This window comes from Crinia signifera, chromosome 1 (assembly GCF_055691185.1).
Source record: "Crinia signifera chromosome 1, ASM5569118v1, whole genome shotgun sequence".
In the NCBI taxonomy this organism is placed as follows: Eukaryota; Metazoa; Chordata; class Amphibia; order Anura; family Myobatrachidae; genus Crinia; species Crinia signifera.
The window spans coordinates 421,797,402-421,818,230 of record NC_139217.1 but is presented as its reverse complement, the minus strand read 5'-3'; the positions used below and the strand labels follow the sequence as shown (position 1 = coordinate 421,818,230).

At 44.1% G+C, this 20,829-nt stretch overlaps 1 protein-coding gene across 3 annotated transcripts in view; it reads left to right on the top strand.

The window, feature by feature from the left end:
* The window catches only part of ZFYVE16 (zinc finger FYVE-type containing 16), a 48,768-nt gene extending 36,520 nt beyond the window's left edge, over positions 1-12,248 (top strand). For all 3 annotated transcript variants that reach the window (XM_083151867.1, XM_083151865.1, XM_083151866.1), the window contains 3 exons: positions 860-965; positions 2,499-2,666; positions 5,234-12,248. In XM_083151867.1, coding sequence (XP_083007993.1) covers positions 860-965; positions 2,499-2,666; positions 5,234-5,395 — 436 coding nt within the window. In that variant the 3' untranslated portion in view covers positions 5,396-12,248. The remainder of the gene's footprint in view (positions 1-859; positions 966-2,498; positions 2,667-5,233) is intronic.
* The last annotated feature ends 8,581 nt before the right edge of the window (positions 12,249-20,829 follow it).

Genomic DNA, 20,829 nt, shown 5'->3' with positions numbered 1-20,829 from the left:
CTCACAACTAATGGTTGCCAGTGTCCCCAAGATCCTGTCCATAGCATAAGTTCATGTTCTTAACATCTCCTTCATTTATGTGCTTGGCTCTGGTGTAATTACTATGACTGCCGTGACAGTCGTTGCATATTTATTTATTTATTTGCAGTTTCTTATAAAGCGCAGCAGATTCCGTTGCGCTTTACAATATTATGGGTCAATTTAAAGGCTCTTTGTAGAGTAAATTTAAATTCTGCTGATAAAGATAAACTTGCATGTGTGTGTGTACAGTATGAGTATTTGTGTGCATTTAGATTATAAGGCTTAAATATTATCAAGCTACTGTAACCTTTAATTTACTGTAGTTTACATTGTAGCCATTTAACACACTTCTCTAGCTCTGTTCTAAGTATTAGTATAGTGTTGACCATTGATCATTTGAAATCGATGGTGTATGGCCGATGTCGAATACTTTTGCCATCAATGCGGGATAATCAGATGGTTTCCCTATATTGATGGCAAAGGAGAACCAATGTTTCTTTTTTTTTTTTTTAAGGTGCCGGGACACAGAGTATAGCTCCGCCCCCTGACACAGAAGTCCGGCCCCCGAGTTCTGATTGGCCCATGGGCCATTCAGTCAAATATAATGGATGACCATCGATAGCTAAAACTATCAATGGTTATCCATCAAATAGTTTACCACGTTCGATGGCTGGGTGCAGAATTGCCATCGACGGTTGCACCGATGACCATCCTTAGTTCTAAGTCGTTCTTTTCTTCTGCTATTATGGTCCAGCACATTCTCTTCTCCACTATAATGTCTGAGGTACTGGTAGCCTTTTCGTACCTTGGTCATTTGAGTATTTTATTTATTTTATAGGATCATTAGTCCCATTGATGGGCAGTCGATGGAAGGAATTCTAAGTGAGAGGATTTGTCAAGAAACCGATTTTGAAGCTCATGACAAGACTGTGAAATGTACAGAGGTGAGACTCTTCCCGTCATCTCTCTTACAGGCTGCATCCATTCTAAGGATCTGATGGGGTTGGCACTCTGCATATTTGTACCGGGTCATTTTACTGCTCCATAATACATATGCAGAGTTTTGTATAGCTAGGCTAAGGGGGGTATTCAATCACAATCACCCGCAGCTATATCCCAACGGGGGAGATGGCTGCGGGGCCCTATTCAATGCTGTCTTCCCCAACAGCATTGAACAGGGGATCTCAGCAGAACGAGCCCGACTTCACAAGCAGTCGGCTCGTTCTGCCGGGAAGTGGCGAGCTCCCGGCTGCAGCAGTTTGCGGCCACGCCCCCTTCTCGTCCCGCTGCAGGCGGGACACTGAATCCCGCCTGCTTTTTCTCGATCGAGGAGAACGGGACAGGGTCACGGCTGTCAGGCCAGCTGGACAGCCATGGCCTATGATTGAATACCCCCCTAAATCTTTTACTGTAAAGTTATTAAAGACTCTTGGCAAGATCTGTTGGTCATCTTACTCTTGTATGCCTATAGCCATGGGCATACATAAGTAACACACTCATTTCGGACCAGGAAACCATGGCGTCATAAAGAAATTATATATTATATTACACTTGGCATAACGTGAAGCTTATTGGGAACTGTGTTCCCCATTCACATTCATGATTTACCTAGTGAATGTGTCCTTGCTATAGAACAGAGATGGAGAACCTTCGGCCTTTCAGCTGTTGTTGAACTACATATCCCAGCATGTCTGCTACAGTTTTAGCATGAGCAAATAGCATAACGGTAGCAGGGCATGCTGGGATGTGTAGTTCAACAACAGCTGGAGGGCCAAAGGTTCCCCATCCCTGCTATAGAAGAACATTGTGGTTCCTTGGTCAGAACGGAAGAGTGTTTTAACCCTTTGAGTGCCAACATCTCTGACAGATGTTGAAAATATCCGCTAAAAATGCCGGCGTCACTTACATTTGTTATATAAATTGAAACATAAAATCTGTAAAAAAAAAGTTAAACATTAAAGGTCATTATGATGAATAAAAATGTTTGCTTGGCAATTTTAACACCTATCTTGATAAATTCCCTGGGCACTCAAAGGGTTAAGCACTTTTGTGGCCTGCCGTTTTGGTACAGGACACTGAGAAACCGTAAGACCCACATTAAACTGCACACATGTGTTCTGGAAAGCCTCTATTTGTTTCAAAGCTGAACACACACACACACACACACACACACACACACACACACACTAGATGACGTGTATGTACCCAGCCAAACCGATGGTTGATGGGATCCGGCATTGGCAAGTGCACACAAACTTGTCAGCACAGGGGCCGAAGGCACGACTCAGGATGCCACACTGCATTATGGCTGTTAGAGAGGTCTTCTGTCTGCTAACAACAGCGGGGGCGTGCATATTTTGCATACACTGCCCAATATGTACCTATTCAAACTATGTTTTTGATTAGACGGAATGTCACCTAGTGTTTACCCAGTGTAAGAGAGCAGTGATGGTAAGGTTCTTATTTACATTTTTCAGGTGTTTTATCTTCTTCGAGACCGTGAACCGGCCAGTGCAACCGCCCACTTTCAGTTTGCTAAAGAAATGGCTACGGCCTGTGGAGCTGCCTTATGTCCGCATATTAAAACCTTAAAGAACGGTGGAATGAACAAGATAGGACTGCGCGTCTCCATGGATATTGACATGGTAACTGTCCTCGCCTCATATTTAGTTGGGCTGCAGCATCTTTATTTATTTTTTAATGACCACAACATGGTTCCCTCTTTATACAGTCTACTTTGAACACAAAGTATCAGAGGCAGAAAGGAATGCACAGTTTTAGGGCATTTACATCTATAAACATACAGAACTCGTCTTTGTAAAATAAATTCTCCTTAACAGCTCAGCCTGATGATTCAAAGGCATAGCTGACAAAGTAATAGCAATCTGCTTGGCATTTGTTGGAAATCAGGAGTCTCCTGAAACTTCAGGGAGACTAGGTAAGTATGGGTAAGGGGGGCATCGTGGGTATGGCCATTCTTACTGTATTGGTTTGGAAAGTGGTAGGCTCCACAGTACTCCTCTGGCGAGGCCTCAAGAGTGGAGTTCCTGGAAGTGATTATAGCGTAGTTCACACTACATTTTCCAATGCATCCTGTTCCATTAAAGTACCACTGAATCTGGGTCATGTTTGGGGTCTGCGCATGTGCATGCACAAGCCCTGGGAACGAACGAGATTCACACTCGCAGAGCTTTTCGCTCTGGACAGGGAGGTCCGGGTGTGGCCCTCGAGTGATTTTTTTTTTTTGAGCGGCTTCATGTTTGAGTGGGGTGGGGTTGGGCGTTCCGCCGGGTGGCACTTACCTGTTTGCTAGGCTGCGAGTGGACGCAGCCACGTGGTGTGAATCAGGCCCATTGTGTGTTCTGTTCTTTTATTTGTCTGCGCCCCCTTAATTTGTGAACTTTTGTATTGTGAGAAATATGGTTAGAATTGCATGAAAGATGCCTGTATTGCAACTTGAGTTATAGGTGAAATGTGTTAAATAGAGAGCATATGATTTGGAAGGGGGGGGGTATGTATTATTTTGTTTAATTAAAAAGCGTTTACAGAGTAAGATGTACCCTGCCATCGATAGTAGTAAAATATTACTTGTATAACCATCGATTGTTGTAGCTATCGATGGTCATCCATTATATGACTGAATAGGCCATGGGTCAATCAGAACTCGGTGGCGGGACTCCGGGTGTGGGGGGGCAGAGTATGCTCCGTGTCCCGGCACCTTTAAAAAATTTGAAACTTGATCGGTTCTCCTTTGCCATCGATGTAGGGAAACCATCTGGTCCTCCCACATCAATGGCAAAAGTCTTCAACATCGGCCATAAACCATCGATGATTTGAAATCATTGATGGTCGATGGGCATCCCTAGAACTGGAGGAGGGTGGGGGACAGTATGCAGCTCCTGGCAGTGGGTGAGCATCTTTTCCCACTGGGAGGGTGTGAGGGTGCATGAGAGTAGGAGGCTGTATAATAGTGGTATGTGGTCAAGACATTGATAAAAGTTGTGGCACTGGTGCAGAGGACCGTGGGGACAATTCTGGCAGTGGGGGAACCTGCAGCGCGGCAGCCAGGGCCGGATTTCGCACATAGGGGCGGCACCTGCTTGTGGCGGTACAGGATTCCCCATTCACACGGGGGTCCGTGAAATGCGCGGTCGCGGGGACCGTTGGGGGGGGGGGGGGGAAATAGCGGGAAGGGGGTCCGCAAATTGCGGGGGAGGGGGGGGCGTGAATCGCGGGAGGGGGCAAGGGGCGCATGAATCGCGGGAAAGGGGGTTGCGGGGGTCCATGAATTGCGGGAGGGGGGGTTGTGGGGGTCCGTGAATTTGCGGGAAGGGGGTCGCGGGGGTCCCTTGTGTAGAACACTGGGCGGGAACGTTATACACACAGGGAATGAGTGACGGATCTGGCTAAATATATAACAGAAATATATATATATATATATCAATTCACAACATCAATGTCTAATTATTTGATGATACTAATACAGTGTGTAATACTGTATGTGGCTAAATGAGGATAAATAGGTGTAATCAATGCCAAATGGCGAGCAGTGCCGATAGCTCGCAGGTCAGTATTCAGCAAGGCAATCAAAACAGCAAGGCTTGCTACATTTGCAGAGGACAGTGAGGATTTCCCCAGATCATAGAATACAGCGAGCGGCTGGATGGCAAGGATGGTTTTCCTCGCCAAAAAAGTAATCCTCTCTGTACAAATTTCTCTCACCGCCGCTCGTCGAGCAGCATTGAATACAAAAATGGGTGTGAGCAGCAGGACCCGTAAGAGGTTATAAGCCCTCCCCATTCATAGGCTGTAGTGCAGCAGAAGTTTATAGTGCTTCCTACAAAAATTGTGAAGCCAGTGGGGTAAAAAAAATGTTTCATAGTGTAGTTGCTGGGTCTCTGCTAAGAGGAAGGAGTGGATTTAAAAAAGCTGTCGACGGAATGGTGTTGCTGCTTTAAAACATGTTTATCAGCAAAACTATACAAACCTCTAATGAAAGGTGCGTATAATTAATGTGTGTGCATTTATATTTAAACCAGCACCCTTGATTTTTTTTCATGCATTATTGTATCTGACACCACATCACTGCATGTTACTTTTGCATACATATTTGCCAGTGTATCTGTATTGTATCTGGCTATTTGAATGTAGCATTTTGAAATCCTCCTACAGAATCCCTTTAACACTTCTTCTTTTGTCATCCCATGTGCAGGTAGAGTATCTGGCAGGATCGGGCGGACAGCCTCTCCCACAACTCTACTTGAATGACCTAGACAGTGCCCTGATACCAGTCATTCACAACCGGACATCGGACACCAGCATTTTACCGCTGGTGATGGAACTAATCTTTTACTTGATAGAGAGCCTCAGTTAGTGTGAGCCTCCGCTCCTCACGGGTATCTGCATGGAGGCTGACCAAACCACTGATATTTTGGTAAAAGAATCAGCCAACAGATTTAGGAGGGTAAATGCTTATAGACATATATCCTATTATTTGTTATGCAAACCAGCTACTGTCTTGTTCTAAAGCCAAGTTTTGACATTTATAGAAGACTCCCACTGTGGAACACGCCATGAAAATGATCAATGCAAGTTATTTTAAATACGGTTTGCTTTTACGGTTAAAAATTGATTTGGTAACTTAAAGAAGAACTTCACACAAACCTTACATTTCACTAATGGGTGCATTCACTTTACGAATATATAAAATTCAGATGTTGAGTTGATCTTGCCTGGGATTTGTTATTTGCAAAATGTATTGGATTTGGAAGCATCATGTAATCCAGTAGCGCTCTTCTGCATGCTTTCTGCACTGGCTAGAGTAAGATTCACAGGGAAGGGGGTATCCACCCCACTGGACACAGGGCATTGACATTAACAATAACTAAGGACTGAAGGCATTTTATGTAATGTTTGAGATGGTCCCTAAACCGTGAACGGCTTTAAAATTTAGTATTCGTTGTTTACGCTTTGGTTGAAGACCCCTTAGATAAAATGATATCCGCAAGAGTTCAGAAATTATCGGTTATCAGTCCGCTGACTTCAGGAGGTTTAAACATATATGTGTGACAATATAAATCTCCTACCGTAACCTTTGTGTATTGGATCAGGAGACTCTTTGAGGACTCTCCATACTATTACTGGCATGATACACTCAGTGTTCCAATTATCATCTGGGATAAATACATATCTATTCATGAGCACTAAAATGTACTTGATACTGAAGGACACTTGGTTCTGCTGATTAGAAAACACTACATTGGCACATTTATTTATTTTTTGCAGCTCATATTGGCTAGTTATCCTATATAAAATACCACAGGGCTTAGTGTATTCTTAGTAAGGCCTGTCGTATGTACATAATTACATGCAGCGCTTCGTCAGAGACCAGACCATTACAGTGCGGTCTCAGGCAACACTGGTGCAATTTTTTTGTATGATTTAATACTAGTATGTAATATTTGCTTATCCTTAATATGAATACCTTCTCTAACCTTGTTATTATAAGGCTGCATCAATTGCGTGCACCCAAAAGCTGGGCCGGTAAGTCTGGTTGCGGTTGTGTTGGTGTCTCACTAGTTAGAACTAGAGAAAGTGTCACTTGTATATATTCATCTAAGCCTAATACCCTATTCTGAGTCACAGTCTATATCTGACGGTCTACAACATGATCTCTCATAGACTTCATCTGATGTATATATTATGTATTTTGATTTCTATTTAATCTTGAAATGTATCCTTTAGAAACCACCTCTGTAGAACTGTACGGTTCTTTTTAATAACTTTATATGCAGAAAAAGCTATATTTAGATATAATGTTCCAATACAGCATAGATGACACAAGTTACTTTGTATATTTATAATGATATATAAGCAATAATTTAGAGAAAAAAAGGCACACATATATTTTTCTATGACATTAAATTCCATTGCATAATGTATGTAGTTTAATTTGATCTGATAATATAATTTTGCATAATCAAAGAATCTATAGAAGCTTTACATGTGGATGTAAAAATGTTGCATTTCCACCCCCAGACATTTTTTATTTTAGGTTTATACTGTACATACCCTTCTGTAACTTACTAAATGCTTTTGGAAGTCCTGTGCTTTTCACCGAGGCCTTTATATCAACCACTCGCAGCTTATGTGCGCTGTGGTGGGTGCATCACAGCTGTACTATGCCATTTAGATAACTTTGTCACAGATCAGTACTGCATGGTATCCAAGTACAGGAAATATACAGCATGATTAGTGGGATTTAGAACACAGAGGAACACATTGAAGAAGCAAGGACAATGTATTTAGCGAAACAACCAGGCAGGAGGGGGTAATGTTATGCTGGAAAACCTGTCTTTCTGGAGAAGTTGTGATCCTCCTAGTCGTAGTGACCGACTATTTGACTTGTAAATTCACAACTGCATTATTTCCTGTATCAAGCATGGTTTATACTTGCCTTACATATATGCTCTACATAAACTAGTATGAAGCTACATGAATGAGAAGACATATTGCCTGAGTGCATGCACTAACTTATACATATCTGACGTCAGCTGTTTTTTGTTTGTTTTTTTTGCACACACAGAATAGTGAACTGTCCAGACATTCATAACCGCACAAGCAATCTGTTCATTATGAACCAATGGTGTCATTAATGCACAAAGTCATGTGTGTGTGTGTATAAACACCATGCATAATAATTTACTTCCTTTAGTCAGGATTGTTACCTGGTGTATTTCATTCTAGTTGATTCCTGCGTGGGTTGGCATGTTTGCTAATGTAACAGTAACTCCTTATCCGTATTTGCTCTGACGTTCTGTGCATCATGCAGTGGATTTATTCCTATACTGTAGTTTGATCTATGCACAACAAGCACCCTAACATACGCACACATTTAGTGGCAGAACTAATATGCTAGTTTCCAGAATACTGGCTTAAGGGTCAATGCATCTGGTGAAGAGAAAGTAGAGCAGGGGTGGCCAAACCTGTCCTCAAGATCTACCAACGGTGCATGTTTTCCGGGCAACCTGTGGATCTATAGTAGGAATGAATGCAGCAGGTTTTAAAATGTGACAGTTAGTAATGACTACAGCTGTGCACCAGATAGGTAACCTGGAAAACTTGGACCATTGGTAGATCTCGAGGACCGGTTTGGCGACCCCTGAAGTAAAAGGTGATTAAGCACCAGAAAATCAGCTATGTTTTAATAATGACTGCTGTTTGGCTGGTGCGTTATCACCTTCCACTCTCTCTTCACCATGTTTAGTACATCTGCCCCATTGAGTACAAAATTTATGGAAATGTGAAAACTTGGGGGCAAATTATTTTGTTGTGGGTATCCAAAGTAATGGGCACCCATCAGAGCAATTGTTGCTCAGATCAGGTACCAATTACTTTTTTAAATGGACAAAAGCAGCGGGTTTAGCCAAAAAGTCCTGTTTGGATGCCCAAAAGGGCAAGTTTTTGCGCACTTCTGCTTAACAGCTCAGGTGTTGTGAGTAGAAATGTCTGCGATATCGGTGATTGCACCAAACAACAATTGAATTTCAGCTGTTGGGCGCCATCTAATGGCCAGCACCCAAAAAAACAACAACAATCGCCCTCTTGGTGTAGACATTCCAATAATGGCATTGTTAGGGGAATGTGGAAACTTGGGGCCTGCATTTTAATTGTTCAATGTATTCTCTGTGTAGAGACAATTGAACACTGGATCATTTATTGTACTATTCTATGTATACCAATTGCAAGCTAATAGTTTTATATATTTTACTTTCGGTTGATAATTCCCGAACTGTAATGATTGTAGGTGCTGCATTATATGACAGGAAAAAAATTTGAAATATTTAAATGAATTTCTCTATGATGAAATTGTATGTTAATTTATATATATATATATATATATATATATATATATATATATATATATATATACATATAGAGGCATGTATGTTCCATTACTTCATCTTATTTATTCTTTGGCAGTGTCTCTTTGGCATTTTTGAGGCAATGTAATTTTTGAGGGCTTTCTTCTTTAGGAGTTATCTAACCAGATGGGAGTAAGTGTGTACATCTGCCGCACATTAGGTTACTCCTTAGTAACTGCACCAACCACACTAAGCGTTCTAGACTTAATTTCCTGTAAATGTTTGATCTTTGTAACTGTCCACCAAATAATGGCAGGAAATTAATGTTGTATTCTATTATAGGGGGAACACAATTTGCCTGATCTAGAACTGACACTTATGAAATACATTATGAGGAGGAATCTGTAAAATGAATGCAACTTTTTTGGAAATCAAAACTGATGTTATTCCAAACGAATAGTACTGAATACACATTGATAACCTACTGGTAGCCCGTTACGATTACTTTGGCAGTAGCAAGACTTTTCTGTAGTGCTTCCTTATTTTATAGTATGCTACATGTCCATAAAAGGTCTCTAAATATTTGTATCGTCGCACTCAGATGTAATTATGTACTAATAATGCTTCACATGCCTTTTCCTGATGCAAGGGAATATTTGAGTTATTTTGCCCATTTTAATGTCTACACCTCCTCTTTAAACCCAGAGATGCAGGGTCTGTGGCCAGAAAGTGGTAGTCTCCTTATGGGTCTTCCAGTGGGCCACATCTGGAGGCTCCAGTAATGCTGCAGCCTTAGCAGGAACCACTTGGGTGTGGTATAAAAGCCCGACAATCGGGATCCCGACAGTCATAAGCCCGACGTCGGGATCCCGACTGCCCAGACTCAGACAGCGGGGGGAGCGCAACGAAGGCCCTTGCGGGCACAGTTCCTATTCTATTATCCCTCTATAGGGGTCGTGGACCCCCACGAGGGAGAATAGCCGGTGGCCGTCGGGACCCCTAGTGTCAGGGTTTTTGCAGTCAGGATCTCGACGTCGGGCTAATGACTGTCGGGATCCCATCCGGTACCCGAACCGCTTAGGTGGACAGATTCAGCCTGCTAAAAGGAGACAGTGGTGCAGAAAGCCTTGTGTGTCCATATTTTTTGGGTGTCTGTCAATAAGTGTGGCTTTGTATCTTTTTTTTTTTTTTTTTGTGTTTGTTTTTTAATAACAGAAGTATTATAAAGAAGATTATATTCCCTATTGTAGATATTAGAAGTCACTTTGCTTATTGTGTGCTCTGATTTAGAAGCATTGGGATTCCATCTTATTCTTCGTCTGCAAACTACTTGGTATCCTCCAATATCCCTGTAACTTACAGGGGATACCTTCTCTTATTAAGATTTGGATATTGCCTGTGAAGACAAGCAAAACTGTTGTCTGCACAGTCTTAAGATTTAGAAACACATACGGCAGGCATGTCCAAACTATGGCCCTCCAGCTGTTGTTAAACTACATGTCCCATCATGCCTTGCCACAGTTTTGCTATTATGGACTGCTAAAACTATGGCAAGGCATGCTGGGATGTTTAGTATCACTACAGCTAGAGGGTGACATTTGATAGCCTGTAAGTTACAGACTGCGTTGGGCGAGTTTGCCTGGTTTTGCTGTGTAAATGATTGCTGCTTCAAAAATATGGGTAGACTAGAACAAAGTCCTGCTGCTTGCATACTAATTAAATGTCATCCAAAATGTGTCTGACTAGTTATCAAAATTTATTTATAATGGACACCATGGGGGTTGGTCACAGAATCTGAATTCGTTGTACATGATAATGCTGAATGTACCAAAGACATCCCATTGGCATGACTGGTTGGAACCAGTGATCCCTACATCAAATCTTTGCTACATGAACTCAAACTTTAGAAACAGTTCTTAATAGAACGCAATGATAACAATGCCACCTTGTTGTAATTGGTCAGTTCAAAAGTATTTTGGGTCTTGTTATGTAATGCAGCTGCTTTAAGATGAAGTACCAAAGTCCCCCCACTCCTATCCACGTTTCATTTGTATTCTTTAGTCTATTCTACAGAGAGGCCTACTTGGATTATGATTTCTACTTTATTTTCACAATAGCAGAATGCAAATCTTACCTAACAATGGCATATAACGGATTCGTACCGCATATCAGGGATATTTAGTTTTAAAGCTCAGGATTTTCATAACTTACACATCTTTTGTAAGAGATTTGCTGGTGCTGCGAAGATACACAACCGTTCTGGAGCACTGATGGATCTTGTTAATGCTGGGCTGCAGGGGTATTGTGAAGTGTGTTATTCTAAGATACAAGAACCTGCATCTCTCAAACTAATTTGCATTTTTCATCTAAATCTCATTTTTGTGTGAAATTGTCAGTTTCCATTTTTAAACTGTTTTATGCAAATTTTCAGCATTTTGGGACATCTGCTACATTATTCTAAATCTCACTCTTCAGGCTTAGATTAATCACACTTAAATGATACAGTTTGGCATTAACATACTTTTTGCACCGTTTAGTCTCAGTTTTACTGACTGTGGCCCTAGATAGTAGGATCATTGGGTCGACCACTGAAGGTTGACAGGGCGGCTTAGGTTGACACCTGAAATTAGTCAACGTGGCTAAGGTTGACAGGGTTGGAAGGTCTACACAAGTAGGCCGACCGTCAAAAGCTTGACATGGGTTTTTCACGTTTTTTCTCTCCCCAACTGTTGATATAGTCGACATGGATACCGTCAAAGTGGCTCCCTAGGCTCGCCATGCTTTGGACACAGTGCCTTTATTTTCCCACCATGCCGTAGTGGATGGTAGGGCATTAAATACCACCTGTCGGCTCAAAAAACCTCATGTCGACCTTTTGACTGTTGACCTTGCCATTGTCGACCTAATGCTTGAGTTGACCTTCTAACCTTGTCAAACTTAGCCCTGTCGACCCACTGCATGTCGTCCTAAATAGGGTCCACCTAGCGACCGTTTTCCTACAAAATGTCTCCCCTTTCATCTGCCATAAAAAACATTTTCTATTCTATAAGTCCATAAGCTCTGTAAGCGTACAACTCCATGTTAAAGTACCGTTCAAGTAACCCTGTCTTTTTATTGATTCTTGTAAGAGAAATACTGTACTTCTATATATAAAATATTGCACATGCCCACTCTGTATGTGATTATCCCCCGCACTTTGCAAAATAGGGGGAACAATATTATTCTATTGGGGTTTTTTTTCTTTTTCTTTTTTCTCTGTAGCCTTTTGTCTGCTGATTTTTTTTTTGGATAATTTGTAAAGTCTAATTGAGTGTACAGTAAAGGAATTTGTATTTAATAAAGTTCATATCTGATTCAAACCAATCAATTTTGTTTGTTTTCATTATTAGCAGAGAGCACTCACCAGGTTTCATACGTCAATATTCAGAAGTTTTATTCAATCACTAGGGTAGTAATAGGGTAGGGTAGTAATAAAAAATAAAATAAATATATATAATATAGTGGTCTCTAGGCAGGCAATGATTAGACTTGATGAGGTAAAATGATAGACCAAACTGTGGTGAAGCGAACGTTTTGGGCAGCAATCCCCTTTATCAAGGCATGCTTTGTCGCTCGAAACGTTGGCTTCACCACAGTTTGGTCTATCGTTTTGAATTGTTACCTCATCAAGTCTCATGAGTGCCTGCCTAGACACCAATATATTCTCTTCCTTTCTGGAAAGAAGGCACCGGAGCAGCTGCTTATAAGTATTGTGAGTGCCGGGACCTACTATGTATCATATCCTCTATCCATAGATAGTCACATATCCCAGAAAACTGATTGCACTCATTGGGCGGTATTCAATGAGAATACCTGCGAGGTGCAGCGAATCCTTTTTAGGATTCGCTGCACATTCGCCACGTTCCGGAGCCGGCGGGCTCCGGTATTCAACGTGTCAGGGGCTCGCTGCCCCTGACTGGCGAATATGAGCTCCTGCGGCGATTGCCGCAGGGAGCCTGAGGACGGTGCCAGGCAGAGAGATGGTAGTCTCTCTGCCTGCCCCAGACCTTTGTGGGGGGTAGGTGGGCTCCCCGGGTGCCAGGCAGCACAGGCTGCCCCCCGGGGGTGCCAGCAGGGGAGCGTATATTCACTATACCCGATCGTAACGATCGGGTGCAGTGAATATATGAATATGTAATGAGCGGCTCGGCTCCGGCGCCCCCTGCTGGCTGCTGTGTAAAAAAATATATATATATTTTTTTTTTATTAAATATATATTCATGTGCTTACAGCACATGAATAAAAATAGCATGCCCCTCCTCAGAATAAAATTCCTGATTTTTTGACACCAAATGTAAAAAACAAAACACTTTATTTTAAAAGTTCACATTCCACTTCACCATAAAAAGATAGCGATTGCTACTCGGTGAATCATGGTGAAAAAAACCTTGAAATGTATTCAGCATGTGGTCATTGAATAGGGTGATTCACCGTTTTAGTCAGAAATTCGCCAAACAGCACAAATTCGCCATAAAAACATGGCGAATCAGGCTCATTGAATACCGCCCATTGACTTCATTTGTAAATAAATAAAGGAGCTGTACACAAGGGCTTTTTTTGCCGCAATGTTTCAATGTTAGTACATTGTCTTCCGGCTTACAAATACAACATAAAAACATACCTTAAATAGAGCTACATCACCCACTGTGTAAGCTAGGTGATAGGTATGCACAGGAGACGCTGTGTGGTGCGCTAGGAAACTGAAGCACCATGATGTCATTATGAAAACGGAGTCTGGCTGGGTGCGTGGTCCCGCGTCCGGAAGTGCCACTTACACAGTGGGTGATGTATTTCTATTTTAGGTATGTTATTATGTTGGATTTCTAAGCCTGGTGACAATGTACTAACATTGAAACGTTGCTGCAAAACATGTATATGTATGTCCATTTTTTTTATAGTAACGTGATGTTTGTAAATAAAAAAAATAAGAAATGAGTGACTTATAAAATTTCTTTATATACCACATTTGACATTTTTCCTACGGACGTTAGTATAAATGTTTTTTTTTTTTTTTTTTTTTTTTTTTTATGTAACCCGAGATAAACATTCCCCATTCAACTCAAGCTACATTAAGTGTTTGACCTTGTGCTTTATGGTCATGGCAAAGCACCCTGTTATCGGGAACTGGACTCATTTTAAACGGTAAATTTGAGGGAATCTTTGGGATTCTGGGTATTAAAACAGTTTCTCCAGTGCCATAGCCAGTAAGAATAGTACCCTAAATGAGAGAGTTTTTTAGTTTTAAAAAACTTTTTTTAAACTCGTATATGTTTTGTTGGAATCTGCCTCCAATGCTGTCGTAAATGGCAGCGTTGAATAAGCGATGGGCGCTATTTTTCCCCGACGGAAATAACAGCCGAGATTGATTTACCCCCCCCCCCCCCCTTAGGGTTAGATGTATCAAGCTTCAAAAAATGATAAAGTGGCGAGTGATAAACAACCAGCCAATCAGCTCCTTACCTGTCTTTTTTTAAACCCAGCCTGTAACATGGCAGTTAGGAGCTAATTGGCTGGCTTTTTATCATTCCATTTTATCACTTTGTGACGCTTGACACATCTGGCACTTATTGTCCATTATGGCTAGTTGAAACAAAATCTGGTAATTTATGGGAACAAATGGCAGTTGCTTCGAAATGCTGGAAAACTGACAATAAGTAATTCAGATATTACCAGATTTTAGCTCCAGCCAGCCGGATCGGACAATAAAATCCTAGTCAATTGGTGGGTGACAAATCCGGTTTAGTCAACCCGAGTCTGTTTTTTCACATACTGTATAGGCACAACCTGGGTCAATCCACATGCACAAGAAGGCTAACACTCTTCAGATGGCATTAGCCGCTTTGTTCATATAGACATAGTGCAAGATTTCATACCTTCCAACACGACCCATTCCAACAGGGGCACATGCTCTGTATTTAGACTTACCTCTTAATAAATGATTTGTGTCACTTGTTTTGGTGTTACAACAGAGGTGATGACAATTATAAATTGTACTGGTAAAGAGCATTTTGTCCCTCCCGGAATGGGTCATGCTGAGATTTACCAAGCTCTGGTTTATTAAAGCCATGTAGCGGTTTTAAAATGGCAATAGGAATTAATCCTAGGCAAGGTTTATTTCTATTGCTGTTTAATTCAATGCTCAATCTCTGAAGGTTTTTGTAAATTTGATGCTGAACATAACGGATATTCTGGGTCTAAAAATCACTTCTAGTGCAGTGACGAGGACAACGGGGCATGGCAACACATAATAGGACTATAGCCTCACAATACATCCCATCGAGCCCGAACATTTGCCAGTCCAGTGGCAGTCTCAGATAAGGGAAAAAAGCAGAGGTTTCTAAAAGTGGGCAAGGTTTCCGGAAAACCAAGCTTGGGCAGAGGTGACTTAATTAGTTCATAAAATAATTTAACAGTCTATGATCTACCATGGTTATCCTTAAAACCTGGACCATTAGGGTGCCTTGAGGACCATGTTACGGAACCTCTGCAGTAGCAATGCTGTTAAAGTGATAGTTGTTCCTTCAGGCCAAACTCTTAGTTGGGAAAAATCCAATCAGAGACACTGGATTTGAATAAATGACCTAAAAAAATAATCCTCATTGCTGCAATGTCTGCTAAATAATGGGGTTGATTAAATTCAGTGCACAGTACAGTGGCGTAACTAGGGCTCCTAAAGGTGGCGGGGGGAGCCAGTACCACATGGGCGCAGGACAAGGCCTGCCTGACCATTAAGCCAGGTGCCCAGCCGGCAGCAGTAACTGACAAACGGTGCCATTTCTTTTAAAATTTGGAAGTGGCCGTAAGCCAATCAGGCAGTGGCGACTCCTGATGGGCTGTCGAACCATGGGCTCCAATTGGCTCGTGAGTCAGCTAATTCGCATTTCAAATGGCCGCAATGGTCCGGGACCAAGGAGCAGCGGCAGTGGCAGCTGGATGCCGAAGAGAGGGAGACCAGCAGCTGCGAACCAGGGAGCAGGAGAGGAGTGATCGGCTGTGGAGCAGGAAAGCCGAGAGTGCGGAGTAGGGGAACGGGAGACCTACCGATCAAGACCTGCCTCCTTTCCCCACCCTCTCCTCTTCCACATGTCACCTCGCCCCCATCACCTTGCACACCGCCATCTCACACTCTCTCGCCCCCTGTCAGCTTGCTCCCCCTCACCTCACCCCCCGCAACAAGCATTTAATTGCATGTAACCCCTGGCAATGAACAACAAAGCCCTGGAAATTAGCATTTAGGTATCTAAATGTTTAATGTTGGGGGGGACGCCAGAGGCTTTTTTGGCTGGGGGGCACAAAATTTCAAGTTTACTCAATAGAACTAGAAAGGTAGATCCCAAATCTATTCCAATCAGTACATAAGTCCAACCAGTGGATTTCTGCTCACACCCCTTAATGGGGTGTGAGTGGAAATCCGACAGCATCACAGTGGGGCACTTAAACCAGAAAATGCCAGTTCTCGTGACTAAACACCTGCAAGTACTGGCATTCTCCGACATAAAAGATGGAATCAACCCCACTAATATATTTCAGGGGCCGCACTGCAACAAATTATAAGTAGGTCTCTCATGCCCCATACACACGTGGCGACTGTGCCTTTGTGCTCAGTGATCTAGTTAAGCACAGATCGCTCAGCACACAGTGATGTGTACTGAGTGATCTGTCACGGCCAGTGTTCTCTGGTGAGAGAACACTGGTGCACGATCAGCATGGGGGCCCCCCAAGGATGTGTACCCTCCCCTCGGCCTTTCTCCCTATACACCAACGACTGCACCTCTGAGGATCAATCAGTAAAAATATTGAAATTTGCTGATTTTTATTTATATTTTTATGCACTTTTATAGGCCTAATCAGCGACAGGGACGAGTCTGCCTACAGACAGGAAGTGGGCGGGCTGGCATTGTGGTGTGGCAGCAACAGCCTTGTTCTGAACCTACTCAAACCAGTAGAGATGGCTAGTGGACTTCAGAAGGAAACCAACTGTTATGGCCCCACATGTTATCACGACCTGTCGTTAGTGGAGTCCTTCAAGTTCTTGTGTTGTAAGATCTCCTGGGACCTAAAATGGGGGTCCAACTCTGCCGCCATCATTGGAAAAACCCAGCAGACACTGTTCTTCCTGAGGCAACTCAGGAAGTTCATTGTATCTCAAGCTGTTGCTTCACTTCTACTCTGGGATTGCCAAGTCTGTGTTAAGCTCCTTGATCATAGTCTGGTACGAAACTACCAGTGAGGGGGGGCAGCGCAGGCTACAAAGGGTGGTGAAGTCATCCGAAAAGATCATCAGTATTAACCTCACCCTTGTTCAGGACCTGCACTTTTCCAGAGTCAAGAAATGCACCAGATAAATCGCAGAACACCAACTGCATCCTGAGCCTCCCCTGCAGGGGTTGGCTGGCAACTTTCAGCCTGGGGGGCAAGTCCAGGACACTGGCCCATAAGTAACAGCGCATTGTTAAATGGTGTTTTTTTAATTGAAAAAAGATGCATTAATAAAAATCTTGGAGGGGGGGGGGGGGGGGTGTTTATTAATTGTTAATGTAGCCTGTAGGTATTAAAAAGGGGTGGTTCTGAATGTCAATGCCCCTAGCAGCAGGGCGGGTGTGTCATTAATAAGTTACGCTCCCCTGTGTGAGGCTTGTTGTGCATGCTGTGTGTGCTCAGCTGTCACTCCCTAAGTGGAGCACAAGGGGTGCCGGACGGGGTCCCGACAGGCATTTACCCGACGTCGGGATCCTGACTGTCAAAACACAGACAGCTGGGTTCCCGACGGCCACCTGCTGTTTTCCCTCGTGGATAGAATAGGTGGCTTGCGTAGTGAGCCACCGTGCCCGCAGCGTGGCGAGCCCGCAAGGGGCTTAGTTGTGCTCACCATACTGTCTGTGTCTGGCCAGTCGGGATCCCGACATTGGGCTAATGACTGTAGGGATCCCGACTGTCGGACCCCTGTACCACACCCGAGCACAAGAGCCGCACACAAATGACTCACTGACTATGATACGGACGCCTATGAACGGCAGTATCAGTTTGCTTTGTAGCTAATTTTGGACCTGCAGAGCTTCCGTAACCCTGCAGGACACAGAGGGAGGTTGATCAGGACAATACATTGGACCAACAGGACCCTTTTTAGTTTTTAAGGCGGCCCCAGTTGTGCAAGTAAAGAAATTTTATTATTGGTACTGATAGCTAAAGATAGGCGTGGCCATGTGTCATGAGGGGGTATGGTCACATTAAACTAGGGGAGGGGTTACATGGGAATATGGGGGTAACCACATTATGCCACACTCCATAATGCCCCTTACACATTATGCCACACATCGTAATGCACATTACACATGCCACACACTGTAATGCCCAATACACATTATGCCACACATCAGAATATCCATTACACATTATGCCAAACACCCCAATGCCCATTACTCATTATGCCACATACCCCAATTCCCATTAAATATTAGGCCTCACAGTAAGGCTTCTAATTACTCTCTTATAGGGGTAACTTGAGTGAGACAGCGAGGGCGCCATGGAAAAAGAGATTCCCTCTTTTTCCCATGAAGCCCTCTCTTTCTCACTCCTCAAAAGAAAGAGGTGTGCGAAAAGAGAGATGGTATCAGAGAGAAAGGAGGAGTGTGGAGTATAAGTAAGCGAATGTCAGGGAGAGAGAGAGAGAGAGAGAGAGGAGCAAGAGTGAGTTACAAAGAGAAAAAATAGAGAGTGTGTCATGGAAAGAAAGGGGGTTGGAGATGGAGTGAGAGAGGGTGTCGGAGGGATTGAGAGACAGCGCCAGGTAGAGAAAGAGAGGGGGTGGTGAGAGAGACTGTCAGAGAGGAGGAAAGAGAGAGAGAAAGAGGAAGCATGGAGAAAGGAGAGGAGCTAGAGAGACTAGGGGAAGAGAGAGGTAAAGAGAGGGGGTGGAAGGAAGAGAGGAGGGAAGAAAGATAGGAGAGGGGGCAAAGGGAAAGAAAAGTGGAGAAACAGCAGGGGAGAGAGGGTGATAGAGAGAGAGCAGAGGAGAGAGAAAGGGGATTGAGACCGAAAGGTGACGGTGGAGGAGAGGAGATGACAGGGCAAAAGCGGGTGTGAGGTGATGGGGCACGAGAGGGGGTGAGGTGATGGACAGTGAGAGGTGATAGTGTAATGGGGGCAAGAGGAGGTGTAGTGACAGGGGGTGATTACCAGCATCGATGGGCCTCCATCTCCTGGCTAGGTGCCACTGCTCCTCCTCTCCCTGGCTGATTGCCACTGCAGCTCCTCCATCTCATCGGGCGGGCGCTACTGCTTCTGCCCTTCTACACATCTGGGTGATGCTAATGCTCCACCTCTAGCCAGCCGGGTGCCGCTGCTCTTCCATCTCCCTGGCCGGGCACCTCTGCTTCTCCTCCTCCTTGGCAGCTGGGTATGAGCAGGAGGAGATGGGGGGCTGGGTATGGGCAGGAGATAGAAGGCTGGGTATGGGCCGGAGATAGGAGGCTTGGTATGGGTAGCAGATGGGAGGCTGGGAATGGGCAGGAGATGGGAGGCTGGGTATGGGCAGGAGATGGGAGGATGGGTAGGGGCAGCAGATGGGAGGCTGGGTATGGGCAGGAGATGGGAGGCTGGGAATGGGCAGGAGATGGGAGGCTGGGTATGGGCAGGAGATAGGAGGCTGGGAATGGGCAGGAGATAGGAGGCTGGGAATGGGCAGGAGATTCCCATCTGGGAATGGGCAGAAGGAGATGGGAAGGGTAGGTGGAGATGGACAGCTGGGTATGAGCAGGAGGAGATGGGAGGCTGGGTATGGGCAGGAGGAGATGGGTAGGGGAGTTGGGAAGCGGCAGGGTAGGAAGAGGTGGGCAGCTGGGTATAAGCAGGATGATAAAGGATGTTGGGTATAAGCAGGAGGAGATGGGCAGCCACAACCTGGTATGAGCAGGAGATGAGATGCTGGGAATGTTCAGGGGGTGGGCGGAATAATGGGTGGGACAGGCAGAGTGTCATCACAATCCAACCCCTATGCACCCGAAGCTTCCTGCAATCAGTTACGTGGCGCCTGCACAGCACTGGGAAATCTGGTCGCTAGTCGGAGCAGCAGCTGCTCTGTATCACAGAGGAGCAGGAGGTAGAGCAATGGCACCATACAGCGGCAGCATCTCGGCCATTTCAAATGGCGTCGACTCGCGAGCCAATCAGAGCCCACGGCCCAGCTTCTAGTACACAAGCTCTGATTGGTTAAAGTCAGGAGCCGCGCAGCAACTGGTCGAGAGCCGCCGGAGGGGAGGGAAGTCCTACTCGCCACTCAGTGAGTAGGTGGTGCGGGTAAAGAATATGACAGGGGATGTCGGATGCCCTGACTGGCATCACTGGGCGGCCCGCAGCACTAATCAATAGAGCGGCCCGGGGGGCATATGGCACCCTGTCCCCCGGCCCAGCCCGCCTCTGCTCCCCTGTCGTGTTGTCTCCTGACCATTGCATTGTAACTGTAAACAAATTCCTAGTATAGGGTAGTATACCTGGATAATAAATCGGATTCTGATGACTAGATTTATACTGCATGTAGTATAAATCTAGTCAGGCAATGGTGACGTGCGGGACAGCATATATCCATCGCAGGGGTGGGGTATAAACACGGAGCGATCTATGCTATATTTCTAAAAGATCTAGCCACATCGCTTAGAAATAGCTCTCACATCGCCCCTGTGTGTATGACCCATTTAACACACACTCAATTTGAGAATGATATGCTCTCTCTTTAACTTACTAGTTGTATCGCTAGACTGTTCCTGTCCACAGAACATAAATTTGAACTTCTAATAACGGGTTCCATACTGACTTTCATAAAGATTTTGTAAAAGCATTGAATATTACCAAATCAGTGGTTCTCAAACTCGGTCCTCAGGGCCCACACAGTTCACGTTTTCGAGGTCAC